Source organism: Callospermophilus lateralis, chromosome 3 (assembly GCF_048772815.1).
Source record: "Callospermophilus lateralis isolate mCalLat2 chromosome 3, mCalLat2.hap1, whole genome shotgun sequence".
NCBI classification, from domain to species: Eukaryota; Metazoa; Chordata; class Mammalia; order Rodentia; family Sciuridae; genus Callospermophilus; species Callospermophilus lateralis.
In genome coordinates, this window is record NC_135307.1 from 3,340,933 (window position 1) to 3,366,448 (window position 25,516).

The 25,516-nt window shown below is 41.7% G+C and overlaps 1 protein-coding gene and 1 pseudogene across 2 annotated transcripts in view; one reads left to right on the plus strand and one right to left on the minus strand.

Annotated features, from left to right (window-relative positions):
- Positions 1-25,516, minus strand: part of Tdrd9 (tudor domain containing 9) — a 112,054-nt gene that overhangs the window by 52,480 nt on the left and 34,058 nt on the right. The window contains exons 7-15 of one of the 2 annotated variants that reach the window (XM_076847936.1): positions 24,239-24,400; positions 17,077-17,180; positions 10,144-10,208; positions 7,810-7,864; positions 7,581-7,665; positions 6,714-6,771; positions 4,178-4,282; positions 1,609-1,706; positions 72-203 (exon numbers count right to left, since the gene is read on the minus strand). In XM_076847936.1, coding sequence (XP_076704051.1) covers positions 72-203; positions 1,609-1,706; positions 4,178-4,282; positions 6,714-6,771; positions 7,581-7,665; positions 7,810-7,864; positions 10,144-10,208; positions 17,077-17,180; positions 24,239-24,400 — 864 coding nt within the window. Of the gene's footprint in view, positions 1-71; positions 204-1,608; positions 1,707-4,177; positions 4,283-6,713; positions 6,772-7,580; positions 7,666-7,809; positions 7,865-10,143; positions 10,209-17,076; positions 17,181-24,235; positions 24,401-25,516 lie in introns of both variants that reach the window. The other variant, XM_076847935.1, reaches the window with a different exon arrangement.
- On the plus strand, positions 18,676-18,996 carry LOC143393569 (protein yippee-like 5 pseudogene; annotated as a pseudogene).

Genomic DNA, 25,516 nt, shown 5'->3' on the forward strand with positions numbered 1-25,516 from the left:
ATTAAGGTTCCCAAGGCAAAATAAGAAAACCTTAGCTTTCTCCACCACTGAAAAACTCCAGAAAACCCTACCTCCTTTAGTAGAAGGATGGTACGCTCAATGTCACTCAGGCTGGGTGGAGAAAGGGCGGTTGCCAGGAGAGCTCTGGGCTCACCCATGCCAAGCAACTTCACTTTCAATATTGTGCTTCCCAGTGGACAGCGCTGAAAAGAGCACAACTTAGATTCAGGGATAAGACAATCAGATTAACCTATTCACACAACTAGTATTCTAGAAACAGAAAACAGGAAAAACAAGATCAAGAGAAAAAAGGGTAAAACAAAAACGGTGGAACCTAAGCAAAGTTAGGAGGTCATTAGAAGCCTGCCCTGATGAGAGGTCAAGGGAGTTCTCATGGAATCTGGTCAGTTATCCAGAGATGGTTTTTACAGAAGAATCAGACTGGTCCCTCCTGGGTATCTGGCTTCCTGTCCCCTCAGGTGCAGTCTCCCTCCTCATGTTCTTACTATGATGCCATCTGCCATGATGTGATCTCACCAAGGAGACCCTCACCAGAGGTAGAATAAGATGGGAAGGACCAACCCATGACTTTCTTTTTCTTTTCTTTCTTTTTTTTTTTAAAGAGAGAGAGAGAGAATTTCTTTTAATATTTATTTTTTAGTTTTCGGCGGACACACATCCTTCTTTGTATGTGGTGCTGAGGATCGAACCCGGGTCGCACGCATGCCAGGCAAGCGTGCTACCGCTTGAGCCACATCCCCAGCCCCATCCAACCCACGACATCAGTTTCCAGAATTGTGAGCTAATAAACCTCTTCTCTTGGTGAGGGAGGAAGGAAAGAAAGAAAGAAACAAACAAATAAATGGGTGAGAGAGAAGGAAGATAAGAGGAGGAGGAAAGAGACAAAGACAGGGAGAGGAAAAAGGAAGAAAAAAGAAAGCAATGGGAAGAGAGGGGCAAGAAATAGAAGAGAGAGTGGGGAGAAAGAAGAGAGACAGAAAAGCAGAAAGAAAAACACTGATGAACAATTACTCACTATAAAAGGAACAGAAAACAGCAGCATATAAGGACAATGCCACTATAGGCCAGTAGACACCAAGAAATGTTCCTCTCATTAGGATGTAAATCTGGTAAGAGCCGTAGAAGAATTTGGTGCTTAAATAAATGATAAGCTGGTTTTATGATTAAAGAGAGCACAGCAGGGCATGGTGGTACACCCCTGTAATCCTGGCTGCCCAGGAGGCTGAGGCAGGAGGGTGATAAGTTCCAGGCCAGCCTGGGAAACTTAGCCAGACCCTGACTCACTAAAATAAGATATAAAATGTGCTGGGATGTAGCTAAGTGTCAGAGCACCCCTGGGTTCTATCCCCAGTGCCACAAAAAAATAAAAATGAAAAGTAAAGATGAGCAGTCAGTGATTTTCTTGGAATCAAAAGTATATCACAGGGCTGGGGATATAGCTCAGTTGGTAGAGTGCTTGCCTTGCATGCATAAGGCTCTGGGTTCAATTCTCAGCTCCACAAAAAAAAAATAGTATATGACACTCATAATTATATTACTTAAACCATTCAGTAAAATTCAACTTTGAAAATAAGCAAAGCACATTACCAACATCTCAGGAACAACGTGATCAGGGATGGAGCTCTCCCAGAAATCCTTATGTATCAGCCTATAACAGTACCCCTTAGACACTCGTCCAGCACGGCCTGCAAAAGAGAGAAGCTCAGCTACACCTGGCACCAACCCTTTCAGCTTCAGCATGAAGAGACATGTAGTTAGCCATCAGACCTGGACTAGGAGAAACTTAATCATCTCCCCCAAACTAGGTCAGTGAAAACTTTAGGATATGTTAGTATATATGCTTCATTAGGCATGTATACATACTTACTCTAAAAAATATCCTAAAAAGCTGGAATAAATCAGAGTAAGTGCTGACTTCTATTCAGTGATCAACATTATAGAATCCAGTGCATGATTCTACAGAAAATAACCTTGGACCAACATACAGGGGAAACCAAAACATTTTAAATAACACTCATTTCCTGCAAACGCACTGTTCATAATAACAGAAATGCAGAGGTCACTAAAGGAAAGTCATGCAACTGGTGATAAGACACTGCGCTCACCAATGCAGAGATGTGGAGACTATGCCCAGCTACTCAGGCCTGTAGCTTCTCCTGCCCCCATTCTAACATCTCAACAAAGGCATCCTTCAAAATGGCTGCTTCATACTAAATGAGTGAGCAATACACACATCAGGAGTTCAGCCCAAGTCTAGACCACAACATAACCTGTTATCCTTCTGTCATTGTATCACTTATGAAGCAGAAACAAAATCTTCTAAGGATAGGGGAGTCCTTAATAAATACCCAGTTTTAAAAACACAGTGTTGGGGCTGGGATTATGGCTCAGCGATAGAACACTAACCTCACACATGCAAAGCCCTGGGTTTGATCCTCAGCATCACATAAAAATAAATACATAAAATAAAGTTATTGTTTCCAACTACAACTACAAAAAATATTATTAAAAAAAAAAGAAAAAAACAGAGTGGCCCACAGAGCTTTTCTTCTGCACCTGTGCCATCAGGAGACTGAAGCAAGCTGGACTTCCTCCTCCACCCTCCCCACCCTATCAGCAAATGACAGGACTGGCTAGATAGAACATCCCAGGGCAATCAGAAAAATATCTCCCAGAACTAATTAACAAATCCAGCAAAGTTCCAGGATAAACACCCAGGAGGCTCTGTGAGAACATCTAGGGACTGGTACCAGGCAAGGAGGAATCACCGTGGGGACCAGAAGTCCACCCATGTTATTCAAATTAGCCAATCCTATGCTGTCCACCTGCCTGCCTTGCCTTTCCCTCAGAAAGCCCAACAAAGGCATGGCCTCAACCTTCCCTCACTGCTTCATGCCCCTGACCACTGATGTATCTCCATGTAGTCCTGCAATGGCAAGCCCTCCCCCAACATCTCCTGCTGTGGCCACACCTGAATGACCATCTCATAAAAGAACAGACTCAACTCAAGGATGATTCCACGAAGTGGAGCCTCTACATGGCCACAGGCAGAGAAGCACCATGACCTAAAGCCACACCTTGTACACAATTGGCTGTGATGTGCAATGGATCCTGGATGTAAATTTAAAGCATAAAACTGAAATTTCTATAAGAACCAACAACAACAAAAACAGATAACACTACACCTAACTTTATAACAATACACAACCCAACCTGAGGCCTTCACAGCAATCCAACACCCTCGATAGCTAAGTTGGAATGACACCTTTGTCAGCTCTCAGTCCCCTCTGGATGAGGGATTTCAGGAGAGAGAACTCAAAAGAGCAGTCAAGAATGAGAACTGAGGTTGTGGCTCAGCGGCAGCACACTTGCCTAGCATGTGTGAGGCACTGGGTTTGATCCTCAGCACCGCATAAAAATAAATAAATAAAATCAAGGTATTGAGTCCATCTACAACTAAAAATACTTCAGAAAAAAAAAAAAGAATGAGGACTGAAGTCAGATTTCTGGATTGAATCTTGGTCCTACCACTCTGTAGGAGAAGCTCGGGCCCATTTCTCTGCATGTCAGATGCTCTGAGGACTAAATGGGTTACGGTGGGCACACATAAGCACAACCTTTAGGTCCAAGCAGGTACCTTTGCTCCTACCCCAGAACACACCATAGAGACTGTCCCCAAAGCCAGTTCCTGCCACAGGAGAGGATGACACCTATGTCAGGCATGTTGTGAATGTACTTCCACTGTGGCCAACACATCCTGCACTTAAAAGTGACACCATTATCTCTATCAGGGATACTTGCAGATGTGCGGCAAACCCCGAGCCCCTGTGGAACCCATTTAGGAAAAGCACCTTAGGAGCACCAAGATTCGAGGAAGGCTTGTCAAAAATTAAAAGTGATCCACCTGGCTTCTATGACTGTTCAACCAAAATGTTTAAATTTTACTATGAAAAACAACAGTATTGAGATAAGATCCCTTAGGCATAAAGATGCCCCCACACAGCAAGAAGAGAAATGTGGAGTTAAGAACTGACATCATGCAATGCGGATATGCAGACTTAAAACTATCCCAATAAAGGAAGTAAAATGCAAAAGTAATGTTTTCAAAGACACCCTGTCACCACCAAGTCCTCAGCGTGCACCCAAATTGCCTTACCTTTTCTCTGGTTGCAACTGGTCTTAGAGGCCCAACTCAATCGCAGACTCTGATAATTCGTATCTTCATCACAAACCAGAGTTCTAGTCAGACAAAAATCTATAACTGTCATTTGAAAAAAAGGAATGTAAACCCCATGTAAATACAAGACTGCTACCTAGTGAATCACAGTGCACAATGGTTCAGTCAAAGCCCCTGGAGTTTGTGTGCTCACAGGAACCTGGGAACATGCTGACCATGCACTACAGTCAGGACAGAAGACAGAGGCCTCTTTCTTGCTGAGGACTGAGAGCCTCTGGGCACAGAGAATAACCTGTAAGACACTATGTACCATGAGAAAGGCCTACCTGGATGTACCCAAAAGATGAAGGTTACCCAAAAGGGCACAGCTGCAGGAGGACTCAATAAAAGTGGCTAATGCTCTGGACTGCCAGGATTCAAATCCTGAGTCTGTGTGTGTGTGTGTGTGTGTGTGTGTGTGTGGCGGAGTCGGGGTGCGGGGGATCTGTGGATGGTTAGGGCAAGTTGCCTGGTTTGTCTGTGCTTCAAGTCCTCATCTGTGGAGCACAGGTGACAGAGCCCCTGGTTTGTCTGTGCTTCAGGTACTCATTTGTGGAGCACAGGTGACAAAGCCCTCTCTGGAGACACACACAGGCCCTCCCTTAATGGTGGTTGGCCACCTTTCTCCCATCCTCGAATGCTAAGCCCAAACTCTTACTGCTACAGCCTCAGGGATGGACCCATGAAGCACCCCACCCTGCCCCTGGCTCCCTGGTCCTCTCACAACACCAGTCCCGACATGAGTTTTGGAGATTTCAATACCCATAAGAAAGGCACCAGCTGCATTAACCCTCTCAGGGCTCAAGCCGTGCCCCCCACGCCCTGGCCTTCCACCCAGTCAGCAGCTTCCTCCTTGCAGTGCCCCTTCCACCCACACGGTGCCAGCAGCACCTCCTCCTTCACCATAGCTTCAAGAACCCCTCTCTGAGACTGAACTCCTGTCCTCCCTCTCCCCTGCTCTGGGCCCTACATCAGCCAGCCTTCACCCACCGGGGCCTTAAGCTGCCCATCTATGCCCTGTCACTGTCCCTCACCTGACCTCTTGGGCCTTACTCCCTGCTGGCCACCAACAGCAAGTCCAGGCAGCAGCTGCATTAACCCTCTCAGGTGGCAGCTGGGCACCACCTTGCTCTGTTCTAGTGTCTGATGCAAGCATGGCCCAGGAGCATAGCAACTCCCTACCCCCCACCCTGCCCCCCTGAGCCTTGGGGAGGGAAAAGCACTTCCCTTGCCAGCGGATGGCCACCTCATCTGCTCGAGCCTCCCAGGCTTTTTGTCCTTTCCCCACAGAGGGTCCCTCCTCCTAGCTCACCACACAGGCAAAGGTGCTGCAAGGACCTCCTAGAGCTTCCAGGCCATCTCTGCCCCCAGACAGCCTCAGTTTCCACACTCAGCCTTCTCTCTGAGACTGTGAATGGTTCCTCAGATGTCCACATTACCCTCTCCTGCTCCTCTCCCCTCACCCAGCAAACTCACTGGAAGTGCTTGTCCAGAAAAATAGGCTCTCATCCTCCACTCCCAGTACTGCCCATTTCTAACCTTCCCTTTACAGCAAAACGCCTCAGCAGTGCTATCTGGCCAGCATGGTGGCACACATTGTAATCCCAGTGACTTGGGAGGCTGAGGCAAGAGGATTGCAAATTCAAGGCCAGCCTCAACAACTTACTAAGACTGTCTCAAAAAATAAAAGGGCTGGGGATATAGCTCTGTGGCTGAGCACACCTGGGTTCAATCCCCAGAAACTCACACTCACACACACATGCTGCTTTGTGATGCACCTCCTCTGTTCCTTCTCAAGAGCACACTGTAAGCACTTCTGCCTCCACCAAAACCACCCTTGTCAAAGTCACTGAAGATGTATGCATTGCTAAAAGATCTTTCTTCCCAGCAACCATAACCCTCTCCTGATTTACCTTTATCTATCACTTTCATCTCTACCTAAAATTGTTATTTTTTACCTGCTAATTGTCTCTTTCCCACCAGAATGTAGGCACTGTGAAGACAGGGACTGTGTCCTACTCACTGCTGTACTCCAAAAGCCACACACGTCGGGCATTCAACCACAACCAATCCACCTAGGACACTCATGAGGCAAGAATCTGCTATTAAGGGCACACAGGCAGAAGGCCAGATGGAGGAGTGTGCGGCTTCCTTCAAGACACCTTCAGGACCAGAGACTACGTGGGCTCCTCCCTCACGCCTGCCTCCCTCCAGTCACAGAATTCCACCAGGGCACCCACAACACTCTGCTCCCACAAGCCCCCACACCCTGAGGACACTTCTGCTCCAAGTGATGTGGCACATCCTGAGGAGGACTGGGGAATTGAAAGGATGGGGAACCCACATGACCCTACTTCTCTGAGGCCTCTCTTCCATTATCAGAGGAAGTGATTAGCTTGTGTGGGGAAAGGTGAGAGGAGACAAAGAGGCCAAAGGAAGCCATAGTTTATGTGGAGTTGAGCGAGATGGACCTTACCATATTTGACATCTGGGACGGTGACAGAGCTCTCTGCAATGTTGGTAGACAAAATAACCTGTTGAGAACCAAAGAGAGAAGTAGAGCTTTAAATAAAATAAAAAATAAGCAAATAAATCTCCATCTTGAAAATTTCAAAGCTTCCTAAATACTGACCTAAAATTTTAACTTTAGCCATTTTCCTATTTTATGCAGATCACAATTGATCAAGAAGCCCCTAATATGTGGAAAACCAGATACACAGAGGCTTAAAAGCATCAGGCAAGTACACAGGGCAAGTTACTGCTCCTAACCCTGCTTCTGAAGTTTTCCAGGGCTCCTGAAATTATCAGGAGCAAAAGTACAACCAGGTCAAATCCAGAGGAAGAGCTATAACCAAGAGCCTTGAACTACCATCCAAGGTCTAGGTTGCCTCCAGAGATTCCAAATAGCCCCATGGAAATCAGGGAGTAGGGCCACCAGCTCAGGGTCTGAAGGGTCATGGTAAGGCAATCACAACACTCATACGTGACCCAGACTAAACAATGTCTCAAGGAGGACTTCAACTAAGGCATCTAACCAAGTCACCAGAGTAATGCCAAAGACATTAGCACAGTCCCAAACCTAGAGAGATGCCCAAGAATAATTAAAAGTCATCAAAACCCATTAACAATAATGCCCTGAGTTCATGAAATAAAATTTTTAGCTTTTAGCAAACTGATTTACAAAATAAAAGACAACACCAAGGGACATAGATGGGTTATCAGCAAGCATTTGTCCAGGAGATGTGCCTAGAAAGGGCAGGCAGTGCCAGCATCCTTCCTGGACAGTCTCCATAGAAGGGTGCCTGAGGTGCCAAGAACTAAGACGTCTTCCCCGCCTTCCTACCTTTCTGTACCCAGGGACTGGACTTAAGAACACATTGTTCTGTTCTTCTAAAGTCACACTGGAATGGAGTGGATAGACCTGTAACCTAAGAAACAAATTCCTAAAGTAGAATATCACATGATACACGACATACAAAAACACTTGTTCACTCAGATAATCAAAAATATGCAAAGCATAAACAACACAATGGTCTGAAAGTAAAACTAAAGCTGTGTCAACTTAAACTCACCTTTTGTGAACCATGTTTGTGAGAAGTTCATGCATATAATTTATTTCACCCAGACCTGGGAAGCAGGGGGCAGGGGAAGGAGGGGAAAAAACAGATTTGTACTTATTGCTATAAATCCAGTCTTTTAAATGACATCTTTTTCAAAGAAAGCCTTTTTATCTTTATTACCTAAATATATCAGATGACAAATAAAAATGCACAAGTACATTAAAAAATAGTAACTCGAAATTATGGGGAAAAGTCTTCCAATGTTTTCTTTCAATAGAGGTGACTACCTATAAGCACTGACTATATGAGCAATATTATATTTCTTCACTCAGATTTCCCAAATGTCCCACAATGAGCATGCAAGATATTTCCAATCAAAAAAATAATATTTTGAGGGCTGGGATATAGCTCAGAGGTAAAAACACTTGCCTAGCAATGTGGAAAGCCCTGGGTTCAATCCCCTGCTCTGCCAAAAAAAAAAAAAAAAAAAATTTACACACACACACACATTCTGGGGCTAGGATACAGGTCAGTGGTACAGTGCTCACCTAGTATGCATGAGGTCCTGAGGTCTGATCCTCAGCACCACACAGCACCACAAAATAAAGTGTGTGTGTGTGTGTGTGTGTGTGTGCGTGCGCGTGTGTTAAATGTGTGTATGTGCGCCCATGCGCACATATTAAAGACACGGTAATGTTGGGCAAGGTGGCACATGCCTATAATCCCAGCAACTCAGGAGGCTGAGACAGAAGGATTACAAGTTTGAGGCCAGCCTCAGCAACTTAGTGAGGCCCTAAGCAACTTACTAAGCCCCTGTCTCAAAAAATAAAAAGAGATGGGGATGTAGCTCAGTGGCAAAGCATCTCTGGGTTCAACCCCCAGTAATAAAAAACAAACAAAACGAAAAAAAAAGAGAGAGAGGGAGAGAGACTTGGTCATAAAGATACACTAAACCTTTTTCATTATTTTTTAAAAATGTTTATTGATCTATAATAGTTGCATGTGTTTTTGCCTCGTCTTGAATTTGAGTCAGATACCGGATGAACTGTATTCCCCTCTAAAATATATGAAGTCTTAACCCCAAAATGTGACCTTATTTGGAAATAGTCCCTGCAGATGTAATCAGTTGAGATGAGGTTCCTGCTCATAATCCTACAGGGCTGGTGCCCTCCTAAGCAGGGAAGAGTCTCAGCCCACACAGAGAATACCATATGACAGCAGCAGAGATGAGAGCGATGCAGACATAAGTCAAGGGATGACTGATGGCCACCACGGGAGGCCAGGGCTGCTGGGAAGGAGGCTACCCAGAGCCTGAAAGGAAGCACAGCTCTGCAGGCACTTTGGTTTTGAATGTCAGGCCTCAGAACAGTGAGGAAGAAGTCACTGCTTTATGCCATCCAAGCAGTGGCGCTGTAACAGCAGCCCTAGAACACTAATGAAGAGCGGCTCTCGACAGAACATTTAATGGGATACATAAACACAGGTCAAACTTCAATTTATGTAAGCAGATATCAGACACCAAACCTGAATTAAAGAATCACTTTATAAATATTTTGTTCAGGCAATGTTCAGCAGTTAAAAAGCATTTATCTCATTTGCAGTATGAAATTAGTTTCAATATGGCTCTGCTTTGGTGATCTTTTCCCTTAATATAATATTATATACCTAGTACTGATAGATACTTAGCAAATGGAACTCTACTCCATTGTCAGTTATGGGTTGTTTCTTGAATATAAAATAAATCCATACCCTAAGCAAAATGTGACAAAGATCTGAAACTCACATGTTGCATTCCAAAGTTAAAACAAATTTTTCTCATTGCAAAGCTTTTTGTTCTCCATCACTAAAGCATTCACGTGCTCTATTACCTTTCGACAACAGAAAATTTTTGAATTGTGATGTTTTCTCAAACTATACTACTTGATTAAAATAATTTAAAAATCATTTTGAAAACGTACAATACAAATTAATGTCTTCAAAAAGGTATAATTAAGAGCCTATCTTCCCAAACACTGACAAAGGAACTCAAAGACTATGCTGATGATTCTTATGATGTTACATGTTACTGTTACTGAAAAGTTTTAATGCAGACTGATGACAATTACCTCATATTTACAGCCATATAAATGAATACAAGTTAAACAAAGCTAAATATCTTACTAAAAATCTTGAAGGTGGCAAGACTTCCTTCAAATAGTTAAATTCTTCATTCTCGTTAAGAAATTAAATTGAAAGTGATATTTGTTTATATTCTTGGTGGCTAAAAAGAATGAAAAATATCATTTTTCATAATGTGTGCTATCCAGAGTATGATAATTTCAGGTCACAAAACCATGACATTCACACCTGGCAAAAACACCAACACGCTGCTCCGCTCTGACACAAATTGGGCCCCCGACCAGGTCTTGTTCCTGTGAAAATGAGAGTTATGTAATGAATCAAGGCTGGAACAGCCACTGCTTTTCAAGAATTCTGACACTACCAGCCTTGACCCTTAAAGCACTCACAGAGTTTATGCAATGCTCTTTACTTCACATAAGAAAACACAGGCCACATGCAATGTTCTTTACTTCATAAGAAAACACAGGTCACAGAGACAACACCCTGGGCCCCTGGAACCCAGGACTCTTCACTCCCATTATGCTCTGCAAGTTTTCAGAAAATTTAATTACTATAATCCAGAACCCCAAAACACAAAACATTTAAACTAACTAAAGAAAATTATTATTAGAGACAAATTATTATTGGAAAGCATTTCTTCTTTAAAAAAAAAAAAGCATTTCTAAAGACTAAAATCTCAAATTATCCCCTTATCTTCCCATTGTAGTGGGTACATTTGTGTGTGAAATTAGAACTTCCTTTCCTCCACAAACGTGCGAGCCCTCCATTTGTGCCAGACCTTCCTCTACGCAGTTAGGATACTATAGTAACGAGGCAGACAAGTGTCCCCACCCTGCTCTGGAGCTTGTACCCTAGCCAGAGAGACAGACAAGAGGCAATTGAACAAAGCCCCTTCAGTGTAGCCTTAGTACCATGAAGGAAATAAATGGGCACACAAGGGAAAAAGCTGGGGAGGTATATGTGTGGAGTGTCTGTGCAAAGGGATGATAAGGGAGCCTCCCTGAGGCTGTAGCAAGGGAACTATATGAAGTCAGTTTTGGGAAAGCCTGGAAATAGCAACTAGAAGGAGGAAGGGCACAAGAGAGGTGGACCAGTGATGGGAACAAAGGTGGCTCAGTGCTCCAATGGTGCCTGCTCCTGCTACTCAGCCACCTCTCTGAGCAACACCCATTGCCCAGACACTATGATATTTAAAAAAAAAAAAAAAAGGCCTGGTTCGTGCACAGGCCTGAAGGGATGCTGGTAACAGCCAGGACTGGACACCTGCTGCATCATAACCCCATTCAGAGATGACGAGGAAGGGAACTCTCCCCAAGAAGGAGGGCAATCCATGCATCTGGTAGTCCACCCCAGGTGGAAGCAGACTTGGCCATTAGGTTGGGTCTATCCCATAAAGAGGTGGAAGCTAACTGGTTGGCCAGTTGGTCTAGGACTTGGAAATGACAAGACAACAATAATGATGATAAAGAATCTATAAAGAGGCATTTGAGTCTCTTGGAGTAGGTACCAAGGAAATACAGCCATAGGGCAGCAATAGTGAAGGAGACTTTTATTTATTTTTAATTTTTTTAGTTGTTAATAGGCCTTTTTTTATTCATTTATGTATATATGTTGCTGAGAATTGAACCCAGTGCCTCACACATGCGAGGCAAGCGCTCTACCACGACAACCCCAGCCCATGAAGGAGACTTTTAATTGGCAGATGAACCAGAGGACATGTGGATGTCTATGGTCTCCTCCTCCAGTCCCTCAAGAGCTGTTCAATGCAAAGTGCCCAGGACAGCAGGAATAATGGCTTAGGTATAGAGTCAATTACATGCACCTTCAAAGGCTGATCTGGCTACTGCCACTGCTGGCCACTAACCTGCAGAAGGGGCCAAATGCCAAGTCCCAAATATGGTGCCACTTGTAGATAAACCAGCCCAGCCCATGATTTCATCTTGAAGGGATGATGATTTACCCTTGTGGAAACAGACACAGATTTCAGCTGAGTTCCCTTCCCTGCACCTAAAGTTCCTGTCGCACATCTACTCACAGACCTATGGGTACTCTTTTCAATCCCACAGTCTTCTGTGTGGTATGGCCTCCAGCCAAGGAGACCAATTTAGTGATCAATGGGCACATAAAATTGATGTGCCCCACAGTGGCTGGCTTTGAAGAATGATAAAAAGTCCACTAAAGGCTCAGATACTACACCAGCCCTACAGGAAATGGCAAATGTCATGGATGATGAAAGCCAAAGATAAGGGAATAACTTAAAAGCAGCAGGAAAAAAAATGGCACACTACATACAAAGGAAACCCCAATAACATTAACAGCTGCTCTCTCAGTAAACCAATGGAGGCCAAAAAACAGCAGGATAGCACACGCAAAGTGCTCAAAGAAGACACTGTCAACTATGACGTCTATATTCAGAAAGCTCTTCTTCTATAATAAAGGCAAATAAAGACTTTCCCAGGTGAACAAAAAATGAGGACTTTTTTCCAGCAGACCCATGTTACTAGAAATACTAAAGGAAGCTGACAGTATTTCAAACCCATGTGAATGAACACAGAGCACTGATAAAGACAACTGTGTAATTATAAAAGGCACTATAAATATCTAGTTTGGCTCTTTTATTCCCTTAGATGATTTTAAAAGCAATCATACACACACACTGCTGGGCCTATAACATATAAAAATGTAACATGTAATATATTTGCCATAACAGCACAAGGAAAGTAAGTGGGAGCAAAGCTATCATGGGGGCTGGGGAATAAGCTCCAGTGGTACAGTGCTTGCCTAGTGCATGAGAGGCACTGGGTTTGATCCTCAGCAACAGATAAAAATAAATAAAACAAAGGTATTGGGGGTCCATCTACAACTAAAAATATATATATATATTAAAAAAGCTATCAAGGCCTGAGGAAATGATAATGAACACTAAGGTAATGATTACACAACTATGTTTTTGTGGGTTTGTAACATGTAAAATATATAAAAATAATCAAGAAAAAAAGCGAGAACAGAGTTCTATAGCAGTAATGTTTCTATATATTACTAGTATTAAACTAGTATAAATCTGAAGCACTTAATAACTTAAAGTACATGTTGCAAACCCTAAAGCAAAGCCTAAAAAAAGTGAGGGGAAAAAACTAAAAAATATTTATTGAATACAAAAGAAAGCAGTAAAGAGGAACAGAAGAACAAAAAAGATATGAGACATACAGAAAACAAGAAGCCAATGGTCAACATAAATTCAATCATGTTGATAATGATATTAAATGTAAATGGATTAACAGTCCAGCCAAAAGGCAGAGACTGTTAGACTATATAATGTAATCCCACTTAGGATATGTTGTGTAAAGGAGATATACTTTATATTAAGACACAAACAGATTGAAAGTGAAAGGACGGAAAAGATCTGCCAAGGAAACAGTAACCATAAAAAAGAAAAATGGCTACACTGATATAAACAAAATAGACCTAAAATTAAAAGTGTTACAGGAGATGAAGACTTACCATTTTATGATAAATGGGTCAATGAGTCAGAAAGATTAAAACAACCGTAAACCTACATGCACCTAATGCAGCACAAAAATACACAAAGCATTAACTGACAGAATTACACAAGGCATTAACTGACAGAAATGACTGGAGAAACAGGCAATGCAATAATAGTGAGAACTTCAATACCTTGTTTTCAATCATCACTGGAACAACTAGGCAGAAGATTAAGGAAACAGAAGACTTGAAAAACACCATGGCCGACATGGTCATCTGTAGAACAGATCACCCAACCACAGCAGAATATGAATTCTTCTCAAGTACACATGTAATGTTCTCCAGGATAGACTGTATTCTAGGCCATGAAATAAATTTCAAAAAAAAATTTAAAAAGAAAGAATGCAAAATATGTTCTTCAGCCACAATGGACCAAAATTTGAAATCAATAAAAGGGGAAAAGTAGGAAAAGTCATCAACGTGTGCAAATGGAATAACATACTCTCAAAGAGGCAAAAAGCCAAGGAAAATATCAAAGGGAAACAAAGAAAATACTTTCAAATGAAAAAAAAAATGAAGATATAACACACTAAGATCTATGAGACCCAACTAAAGCAGAACTTAAAGGAAAATTTATAGCTGTATATGCCTATATTAAGACCCCCAAATCAATAACCTAATGCCCACCTAAAGACCCTGGAAAAAGAAAAGCAAACTAAACCTAAACTAAACAGAAAGGAACTATAACAATTTCAGTGGAGATTAATAAAATGCAAAAGGAAAAACAATAGAGAAAAGTGAAAAAAATCCAGCTCTTTAAAAAGGTCAACATAATTGACAAACTTCTCAGCAGTTTTACCAAGGAAAACAAAAGACTCAAATTACTGGAATCAGAAATAAAAGAGATACTACCACTGACTTCACAAAAAAGGAATACTATGAACACCACCACCAACAAATTAGATAGCTTAGACAAAATAGAAAAATTCCTAAAAAGATACAAACTACTAAAACAAACACAAGAAGAAACAGACAATCTGAACATACCTATAACAAACAAAGAGAATGAGTCACTAATTTAATAAATACCCCTAGCGGGCACAGTGTCATGCACCTGTAATTACAGCTATTCAGGAAGCTCAGGCAGAAGGATCACTTGAACCCAGGAATCTACGACCAGCCTGGGGAAAATAGTAAGACCCCATCTCAAAAAATTTAGATTAAATTTTTTAAAGATACCAATAAAGAAAAGTTCAGAAACCAATGGCTTTCCAGTTGAACTCTACCAAACATTCAAAGAATTGATTCCAATTCTTCACAAACTCCTCCAAAAAACAGAAGAGGAAGAAACATTTCCCCCAATCATTTTTATAAGACCAATATTACCCTAATATATCAAAACCAGAAAAGAGACTGCAAGAAAAGAAAACTAAAGCACAAAAATCCTCAATAAAACATGATCAAACCAAGTCAGACAACATAATAAAAGGACCATGGCCAGGTGGGTTTATCCCAGCAATGCAGAATTGGTTTATCATCCAAAAATCAGTAATTCATCATATCAACAGAATAAAACCAAAAATCACATAATTTCAACAGACACAAGAAATGCACTGACCAAAATCTAACACTCATTTATAAATAAAAATACTAAACTAACTAGGAATAGAAACGCACTTCTTCAGCCTAACAAAGGGCAGCCAGAGAAGCCCACACTAATACCACACTTACCAGTAAGACAGAATGCCTTTCCAATAGGACAAGAAACAGACCCAATGTCTGCTCTCACCACTTCTATTTGACACTGTACCAGAAGTTCTTTCTAGAGCTATTAAGCCAGAAAAGGAAATAAAAAGTATCCAAACTGGAAAGGAAGATGTAAAACCATCTCTACTCAGAATTGACATGATCTTATAGATAGACAACCCTAAGGAGCTCTAGTTGAATAATGAGTACATTTGTTATATGTACTTATTTTATGTATGTACTTGTATATATATATATGTACATGTTATATGTATTTGTATATTCCTCAATAATATTATTTAAATAAAATTAGAAAAAGGAAGTGTACGGTGGGGGCTGGTGCCTGGGGCTCAGCGGTAGCCTGGTATGTGTGAAGCACTGGGTTCAATTCTCAGTACTACATATAAATAAATATAATAAAGGTCTATCAATAACTAAAAATAAAATTTAAAAAAAAGAAAAAGAAATGTATGAAGAGAAATACATAACAACCCCAGAATTCATACATTTCATACATACAGCTTGAACATTCTTACTCCAAAAAACTGAAATATGAAATGATCCAAAATTTGAAACTTCACTTTGAGCATCAGAAAGTTTCGGATACTGGAGCATTTTGGATTTGGGTTTTGGAATTACAGGTGCTCTGTCAGTGAAGCCTATGCAAATTTCAGATAAGGGATCTTCAACTTGCACCTAACAAAATTCCATTTCAAGAATGAGAGTGAATGGTTAAGTCAATGATTAAAGTAATCATATGTCTATGATTCAAAACATCACACTGTATACATACAGCAATTTTATCTTCAATTTTTTAAAATTTAAATGAGTGTGAAACAAGGAAATTTTTAGCTAAATGAAAACGAAGAGGTGGGCACAATGGCACTGTAATCCCAGAGATTAGGGAGGCTGAGGCAGGAGGAAAATAAATTTTAAAAAATAAAAAAAAAGGCTGGGGATATGGTTCAATGGTCAGGCATCCCTGAGTTCAATCTCTAAAACCAAAAAACAAAACAAAAAAGATAACATTTAGCAGCAGATTCTTTGAGGGGTATAATTTAGGAAGAGTGAAAGTGCAAGAAAGTCCGATTTCACAACTAAGGACAAAAACAGGGAGGAGGCCTTCTAAAGCCTAGAGGAGAAAAGCCACTCAGGATCCAGTCCTGGCCGCTGGGAGGTGGGATCTACATTCTCATTGCTTGTCATTCCAACACACAAGTCCTAAATATAAACTAAGAAAATTACAGAGTTCTCTTTTTAAATCATGGGCTCTAGCCACCACTTAAAACCAGATTGTCCTCAAGGGAAAATGCCCAAGTTTCAAAGAATCTGCCAAACCATAAATATTTGGATTACAAAAGGAGCCTGCTGGTCCACAGGAATACATATTTCTAGCAAAGGCAAAGAAAGGCTCCCAAGGGTTCCTTCTGGGCGCACTTAAGAGTCTTACTGGAGGATTAGGAGCCATGTGACTTGGTGTCTAGAAAAGCTATTCCACCTGCAGGGTGTATGTAGATCCTAGCTCTAAAACTACCAGTCCTGCCAGGTGCAGTGTCATAAGCCTATAAACTCAGCAAGGGAGGCCAAGGCAGGAAAATCACAAGTCTGAGGCCGCCTCAGCAACTTTTCGAAACCCTTTCTCCAAAACACAAAAAGGGCTGTAACTCAATGGTAGAGCATCCCTGGGACCAATTCCCAGTACAAAAAAAAAAAAAAAAATTTAATTAAATAAAATAATTAAACTACCAGTCCTAAAACCACTCAGCATGGCTTTGACAACTATAAGTAAAACATTTTCAAACTAGCCTGAGTATAAAACATATCCAATGACTACTCAATACTTTGTGCTGCTGTATCTTAATGACATGAAAGCACTAAGAATTCCAAGTGAACAAGGCGCACACTGAAGCACGGCTGCATTGCTCTTACCCACTCTCCTTCATGTCCAAGTCATCAAACATCTGAATTAGGGAGATGGCAACATCATAGACATCCTTCGTTATCACTGGTTCCTCCAGGAGATGGGGAGAGAGCTGGAAAGAGAAAAGAAAGTCAGACACCAAAACAGGGTGCAGGGGAAATGCTGGGATGGGTGGGCAATTCTCACCTTCATGTCATTCTAACAAATACCCAAGTGAACACAACACCCTCTGCAGCAACCCTTGAGCACTTGCTGTGGCACACACTGCCCAAGGGGGACACTTGGCATATACATCCTACATTCATCAATCACCTGACCCAGTTGTCGGAGCAGAGATGGAGTCAAGAGAATTCAGAGATGAAATGTTTGGCAGGAAACCTATTTTGAAGGCACAGGATAAGATGCATCAAAAGTCTAGGGACCCAAAGCCCTGCCTTCAAGAGCCCTAAGATTCCAAGGTCCTCAAATGCAAAACATACCAGGAAATGGCACAATCATATTCCTACCAATGTGTTAAAGGAAATGACAAGGGAGTGATCTGCCAAGGCCTCAGAGCTCACTAGACTACCTTTCACCATGTGTTAAAACAAAGCCACACTGAGCTCAGATACTATAACACTTTCCTTAAGGAGCCTCTACAGAACAATGGGCACCAGCCACACAACAACCATCTCCCCAGCACTGTTGGAAGAACCATTTGTGAGCACAGCTTTCCAGAAATTGAGATCGAGCTATCTAAGTGTCTACAATATCCACAGGACAGCTACAGCACAATTCCCACAGTCTATTTTATGGCCTTTCTGAATTTTTTCCAACAAGAATAGACGAATTCTAGATAGGGCAGAGGGGTGAGAGGGGAAAGGAGGGGGCAGGGGGTTAGCAATGATGGTGGAATGTGATGGACGTCATTATCCAAGGTACACGTATGAAGACATGAATTAGTGTGAACAAACTTTATAAACAGAGATATGAAAAATTATGCTCTCTATGTTTAATAAGAATTGTAATGCATTCCACTGTCATGTATTTTAAAAATAACATCAATTAAAAAGGAGGCTTTTTATATAATTAATTTTTTTGCTTATCAACTACTATATGTAAAATACTGCATTTGATTTTGTGAAAAACACATCAAAAGAAGTCTTCAGGTAATCAGAAGTTAAGCCCATATGGAAATTATTTTTTCTAATTTTTACTTGAGTAAATTAAATCAGCTAATAGCTAAACTGAAGTGATGTAAATATGACAAGTTGACTTCTGTTCACTAATAACTTTGAGGAAGCATGCCTCGTACATCCATTCCTAACATACAACCTCCACATATAAGAATTTCATTCTCTAGCCAACAATAACCAGTGTTCACTATAACACAACTGAACAAAAAGAAAGAAAGGAAAAGAGGAGAGAAGGCTATGTTCCACAAACTCCAATAGTGGCATGCAACCCCCAACTAGAAGTCTTCCTATAAACAAGCCACGGAAAAGGAGTGTCAGGAAAAACTTGGAGACTCGGGTGGCTGAGGGGCTTCGTCCTGGCTGAAGAGCGAAGAGCCGCTGGCAGCGCTGATCTCACCGCCACTCAGGCTTTTTAGAACTTCAGCTATCAAAATGGGCAGAATTTTCCTTGATCATATTGGTGGTACCCATCTGTTTTCTTGTGCAAACTGTGACACGATCCTGACTAACCACTCAGAACTCATCTCCACTCGGTTCACAGGTGCCACCGGTAGAGCGTTTCTTTTTAACAAGGTAGAAAACCTACAGGACAGTGAAGTTCAAGATTGGGTCATGCTCACTGGCCACCACATGGTTCGAGATGTGAGCTGCAAAAACTGCAATAGCAAACTGAGATGGATCTATGAGTTTGCTACTGAAGACAGCCAGCATTATAAGAAAGGCCATGTGATCCTGGAACGTGCTCTAGTTTGAGAGGTGAGGGCTTTGAGGAGCACGTACCATCTGTGAAGAAAAAGAGATAAATCCGTCTTTTCCCAGGTCTCCTTCACTGAAAACAAAAATCTACTTACATACACTGTCACCTTAGCATCAGAGTCAGATTCATGAACTGCGGAACAAGAGGTTGTGAGAATCTAAGATGGAACCTTTCTTTTCTTTTCTTTTTTTTTTTTTTTTAATTTTGTATTTTCCATTCAACAGCAGTGTGTAGAGAGAATATTATGCAGTTGCTGTTAATTTTTTTCCCTATGTTTACATCTTGAGGCAGAAGAGTCTCTGCAGCTAAATGGTGGGCTAGGTGAGGAAATAGTGGGCTATTAGAGTGAAAAATGTGTGTTTTATGTAAATTTTGAATGGTGAATAAGTCAAGAGCATGGTTTTTAAACTTATTTGGGCTTCATTTTAAAACCTTTTTTTTTTTTTAAAGAGAGAGTGAGAGAGGAAGAGAGAGAGAGAGAGAGAGAGAGAGAGAGAGAAAGAATTTTTTTAATATTTATTTTTTAGTTGTCGGCGGACACAACATCTTTGTTTGTATGTGGTGCTGAGAATCGAACCCGGGCCGCACGCATGCCAGGCGAGCGCGCTACCACTTGAGCCACATCCCCAACTCCAAAACCTTTTTTTTTTAACCCAGTTATTTCACTTGATTTGCTAGCTTCCGAGAAGAGATCTGAATCTGTGCCCAGTAATAAAGGCTCAGTGTTAGCATGGCTTGTGCTGGCCCATATTCTTGCTGGAGATGAACGTAGCACCAGAGCCCATTCTTCCTTGTCAGTCTCTACCCAAAGATGTCACCATTCCTAGTTACTTATCACCACATAACTGGTGTTGATTGTAACTTTTTTCTGAAATGGGCCAGAACTGCTTGGTTGTCTTTTTCCATGTAACTTAATCATAGTAATATAAATAAAGTAATAGTTGGATTTTTTAAAAAAAAAAGAAAGAAAAGGAGTGTCAGTGATTCACAAGTAACTCCACTAAACTCTAGGAGCTGAGCCCCATGAGTATTTTTAAACACCTTGGTAGGGGCTGGGGTTGTGGCTCAGCGGTAGAGCACTCATCCTGCACATGGGAGAACCTGGGTTCAATCCTCAGCACCACATAAAAATAAATAAGTGAAATAAAGGTATTGAAAAAAAAAAAAAAAACCTTGGTAAGACACCAAATAGAGCTATGCTTTCCAAGTCAGCACTTGGAAAGGTCATGGGGACCCCTGCTGTGTATGAACTGGACAAAACATCGGCCCACATCACTGTTTTCCTGGACCGAGATACCGACAGTGAGCATAGGTGTGTACATGAGGGGGTGGCATGAGAAGGGGCACTCCAGGGCCCTCTGTGTCCCTCCACTCAAGTGGTGGTCCTTGTGATTCTCTCCCCAGAATGAGGCAGTACTTCTGTCCTAAGTGGAGGTCCAGGAGCCTTACACATCTGCCATCACAAGGACATACCCAGGCTGGCTAGTGGGTCCAAGAAGAAAGGAGGGATACGTGTGGCAAATGAGAGAACAGCAATGCAGACAATGGGAAAATAAATGGTACTAAGACACCTAGGAATCCAGGTTAATTGGATTAAATACCTAAAAATAAGGAAAAAAACCCTATCAAGGATACATAAAAGGTATGCTTTAGGGTGGAGGAGGGTGGTCCAAAACTGACACACAGTAAGTCAAGGTACAGGATGCTCTACTGCTGGATCTGAGCTATGGATCATGGAAGTTTTCTCCACAATTACATTTACATGCTAAGCATGAGAAAGGCTCTGAGTTCCATCTCCAGCAGCCACCCCAACCACCAAATTTAAAAAAAAGAATATAAATAATTAAGTCTTGTGTGTTCATCCATTAAAATAATCACTGTGTGCCTATCAGTTACCAAAGTCGAGCTGTTCAGTCAATAATGCCAAACAGGTGCTCCCCAGCCTGCGGAACATAAGACACCTGGAGCCAAGGCGATCCTGGCTCTCTGGAGGCTGGGAGGTCCCAAGCAAAGGGGCTTAGAGAGCAAATGGCAATACCCAACTCTGCTCCTCAGCACAGCCACAAGGAATCATCTAAATAATTTGAGAGCTCTGACACATAATACAAAATAAACACCAAGAGGAATTAATTAAACTTTAGCCAAAGACCAGAAAATCATCATTACTCTCATAATCCAAAACTGTCGGGAAAAGGAAAATGTTGAAATGTTACAAATAAGTGCTCCTTCCTCCCTGCTTCCCTTGAATAAAAGCTGCATTTGGTGACTAGTTTCAGAGAAAGAACAGTGTAGAAGGAAAGAGAAAGTGATGCTATGGTGGAGAAAACCAGCAAAAGATAAAGATCAACATCACCAGTGATGTCATAATATCTAATATGACAAGAACAGCATTTCACCTGTGTGGTCCTCTGCCACAAAAAACCATAACCAAATCTAACCATGAGGAAAAAAATAAAATAACCATCAAAAGCCAATAAACTGACTGGGAGAGTAGCTCAGTGATAGGGTGCTTGCCTAGCAGGTATGAAGCCCTTGATTCCAACCCCTGCACTGCAAAAAAAAAAAAAAATTAATTCCAATAGAGGTGCATTCTACAAAACACCTGACCAGGATTCCTGCAAACCATCAAGGTCATCAAAAGCAAGTAAAGTCTAAAAAGCTGTCAGTCAGAGGAGCCTAAGGAGACATAAAGACTAAATGTAATGCAGTATCTTGGATATGATCCCAGGACAAAGGACACACTGGAAAAACTTGTGCAAACAATCAGAAGGAAATTCAATTAACAGAGATACACCAATGTTTGCTTCTTAGCTTTCCCAACAGTGAAAAGGAAGATAGGGGAGACCTTTTCTTTCTCGCATCTCCATGTTCTAAAGGAAATGCTGACTATAGAGTCTAGGATTAGAATAGGTAAGTGGGCGTTCACTACAATAGTCTTTCCACTTTTCTGTTCTTTTGAAATACTGTCATTTTAAAATTGAATTAATAGGAATGCTACATTTAACAGCCAGTGCTGGCCTGCCTCCAACATGATTCAATTTGACAAACTGTCTCTTATGTCAGGTGAAACCTAGTCAACCACGTCATTGTGGTAGAAAGCATGGTTCAACATCAAAAATATTCCAACACAGATCAAACTCCTACACAGAGCAACGAGCAGCATCCACCAAAACCACAAATGCATGTGTTCTTTGATCCAGCAGGGTCCTCAGCGCCAGGACCAAGGCAGGGTTATTTCCCGGGAATATTTAGCAATGTCATGGTGTAAGGGCATGAGGAGCACTGATTCCATTTGGGCATGGAGGCTGGGACTGAACTCTTGACGATGGACAGGCTGCCCCCACCACCTGGCCCTGAATGCCAACAGTGCTGAGGGTAAGAAGCCCCGGCCCATGCTCTCAGGGGTGCACTAAGGTGTGAGCAGCAGTATTTGTGCTAAGACTGAAATTGAACCCCTTTAAGTTAAAAGCAACTTCCTGATAACTGCTTTTCTACATCCTCCATTTCCTCCTGCTGAGAATGAAAACTGAAAACTAACCCCTGGCCAAAGTTACCCCTAAGGAAACATGTTGGAACATGTTGGAATGAACATACTTCTAATTAGCATGGCAGAACTGAATCTACATGTGTATATACCCAGCCTTTTGTCTCACTGCCCCCTCTCCTCTTAAGAAAGCTGTTCCTGCCCCTGAGCACCCCCCAACATGGATATTTGAGAAAGAAAAGGTCTCCCCTATCTTCCTCAAGGTTGCCTTTTGTAAGATTAGTGTTTTCTTTTCTATCAAAGTTAAATCTAGGGGCTGGGGCTATAGCTCAGTTGTAGAGCACTTGCCTCACAGAGCACTTGCCTCACACGTGTGAAGCACTGGGTTCACTCCTCATCACAACATAAAAATAAGTATTTTTTAAAAGTTAAATCTATAATGTAACCCACAAACATTTTTATAGTAACTTAAATTTGACAATGTATAATAGAGCCATTTTAAGTTAAGAAACCATGTGGTCAGAATGTACCCATTTTTAAATTCCCTAAGGGGCATCCAATCACAGCTGTAGCCTTTTCACCATACTCTCCCCAGTTGTAAATTAGCTAATCATGTAGACTGTAAACCAGAATTCCTACCAGAGCAAGGGGCAGAACCCCGAACTCCTATCAGAACAAGGGGTGTACTGCCTGGCCAGGTGTGCTTGCTTGTAGAATTCCCTCTGGGGGCACACCCTTCTGCAGGGTACCTTGCCAACTCACTTCCTAGCACATTTGATTTCTTGTAGCCCCTGGTATTTCTAAAACTTTGAATAAACCTGCTTTCCTTCACCAACCTTTAGTAGAGCCAAGTGGTGGAAACTCCCTTCCAGTACCAAGACCAGAAACATTAGAGCTTATTTTAAAAAAGAATAGCATACATCCACGTGAACAAAGGTTACTGTAGCTCTCAAGAACACTACACACTGATATGAAAAGAAACAAACAAGTAGATGAGAAAGCAGAATGAGCACAGAATGCTGCTGTTTCAGTGAAAGGTAACACGCTCTTATTCATCCTCAGGAGTAAGCCTGGGGGAGATTTCACAAGAGGTCATGCAGAGTGGCTTCCGCTGCTGGGTGCCTGAAGACAGGTGAGAAAGTGAGGAGAATGAGAACATCTCTCCTCCTCCATGCACATGAATGGTGCTGGGTCCTGAGCCCAGGCCTCATGCATACTGGCAAGTGCTCCAACACTGAGCTGCACCCAGCAGGAATAGGAAGGAGAAGTGTCAGGCCTGCTTTCACTTTTTCACCTCAGAGTCTCTAAATGTTCCACTAAATGAAAGCAATTTCACATCCATGGCAACCTTCATGAGAATGTTTGCCCCAGTTCTTCACGGTCACATCAATACAACTTACTCATACTAGAAAATGTAAGTCCAATCAAAATTTTATTTAAAATAAAATTACCTCTGATTCCCAAGTGAATCTACAACTTTGTACTGACCAAAATCTAACATTTTATTTTCAACATCAACAAAGTATGAAATCAGCCCCACTAATTTTCACAGGGATGTGCAATATGAGTATTTATGGTTCTCAGTTTATAACAACCACCTGGGAGTTTCCCTCCTTTGCTCTTCTACCTGCTCTGTCCCTTCTGCTCTAACTTCAAATTCTAATAATGCCTTGCAACCACAGATGGTAAGTGCAGGTTTGATCACATACAAAAGTCCAATCATTGCATAAGAAACAATTATTCCAACATACCACACTATGATAAATGTGCTCCAAATCATTAAGATAATATTCTTCAATTGAATAGGGCTTGCCTTCCACTTCAAAAATATATGCAGGATTCATCTTGTTCTGAACAGGAACTGCGAAGTAGTCTGCAAACTCCTTGCAGTTGATGGTAGCAGACATCAGGACCACCTACAGATAAAAGACAGAACCATCTACAGATGAGAGAGGTCGTTCCAGTAACAAACAATGAGAATAACAATCACTGAAATGAAGCTCAACTAAAAGTCCAGGTTTGTCTTCTGGTTCATTCCTATATTTAATAACATTTAGATATTAAATGATAACCTTTATCTAATGTCATGTATTATACATATTATTATAAAGAATGCTCAGATACTAACTTTCACTATTCCTCCTATATTATTTCATCAATTGAGAAATCATATGTCTCCAATAAAGCTACAGTATTTATCCAAAAGGAAATTTTGCATCAAGGAATTTTTAAAAAATAAGTTATTAGATAATATGCTCCAGAAAACTGAGGCAGTGGACTATCAAAGAGGAAGAGAAAGAGATCCAGAAAACCTTGACTATAGCCCAAGAAATTGCATCAAAGCTGCGCAGCAGACACAAGGCACTAGCCCAGGCCACAGCAGGATGATGGACACTCAGGAGACAACTAGTTGTAAGGTTTGCCAAAAAGCAAATGTCAGATGATACCCTTAAGAATCCTGGTCCCAAATGCCAGAAACAGTCTTCCAGGAAGTGGACTGAGGGGCATTCTAATGTGCACATTCTAATGTCCACAGCACATCAAACGTGCCTGGAGAATGTGGCAGCATTATTGAGGATTGCCCATTCCCCAGCACCCACAGACTAAGTGGGCAACACAGCTCTCTGGCTGCCAGCTGACTACCTGCTGCATCTGGCAATAAGGGGTCTGAATCTTGGCATAAAAGTAAAGACTTGACCTGGGCACATTTGGTGCAGTTACTGGTGGACAAACACTGGTTTCCCCCTTAGACATGAGACACAAATAGTAAAATCATACTGCTCAGAACTCATTTTGAGAAGGTTAGAAAAGCATGTTCTGAGAGGCCACTTGGGGTGAAAGAGTGGCCCCCAGGGACACACCCAGTCACCTCACAAAATCCCTAGCCGTTATCTAAGGAGGGCAGGCTAGTGAACTGCAGTGCTTTTGGTTTCTGTTATTGTCTTTTGTTAGTTCTGCAGTGCTGGGGATCAAACTCAGGGCCTTGACCATGTCAGCAAAGTGCTCTATCACTGGGTACACTCCGCTTTTGT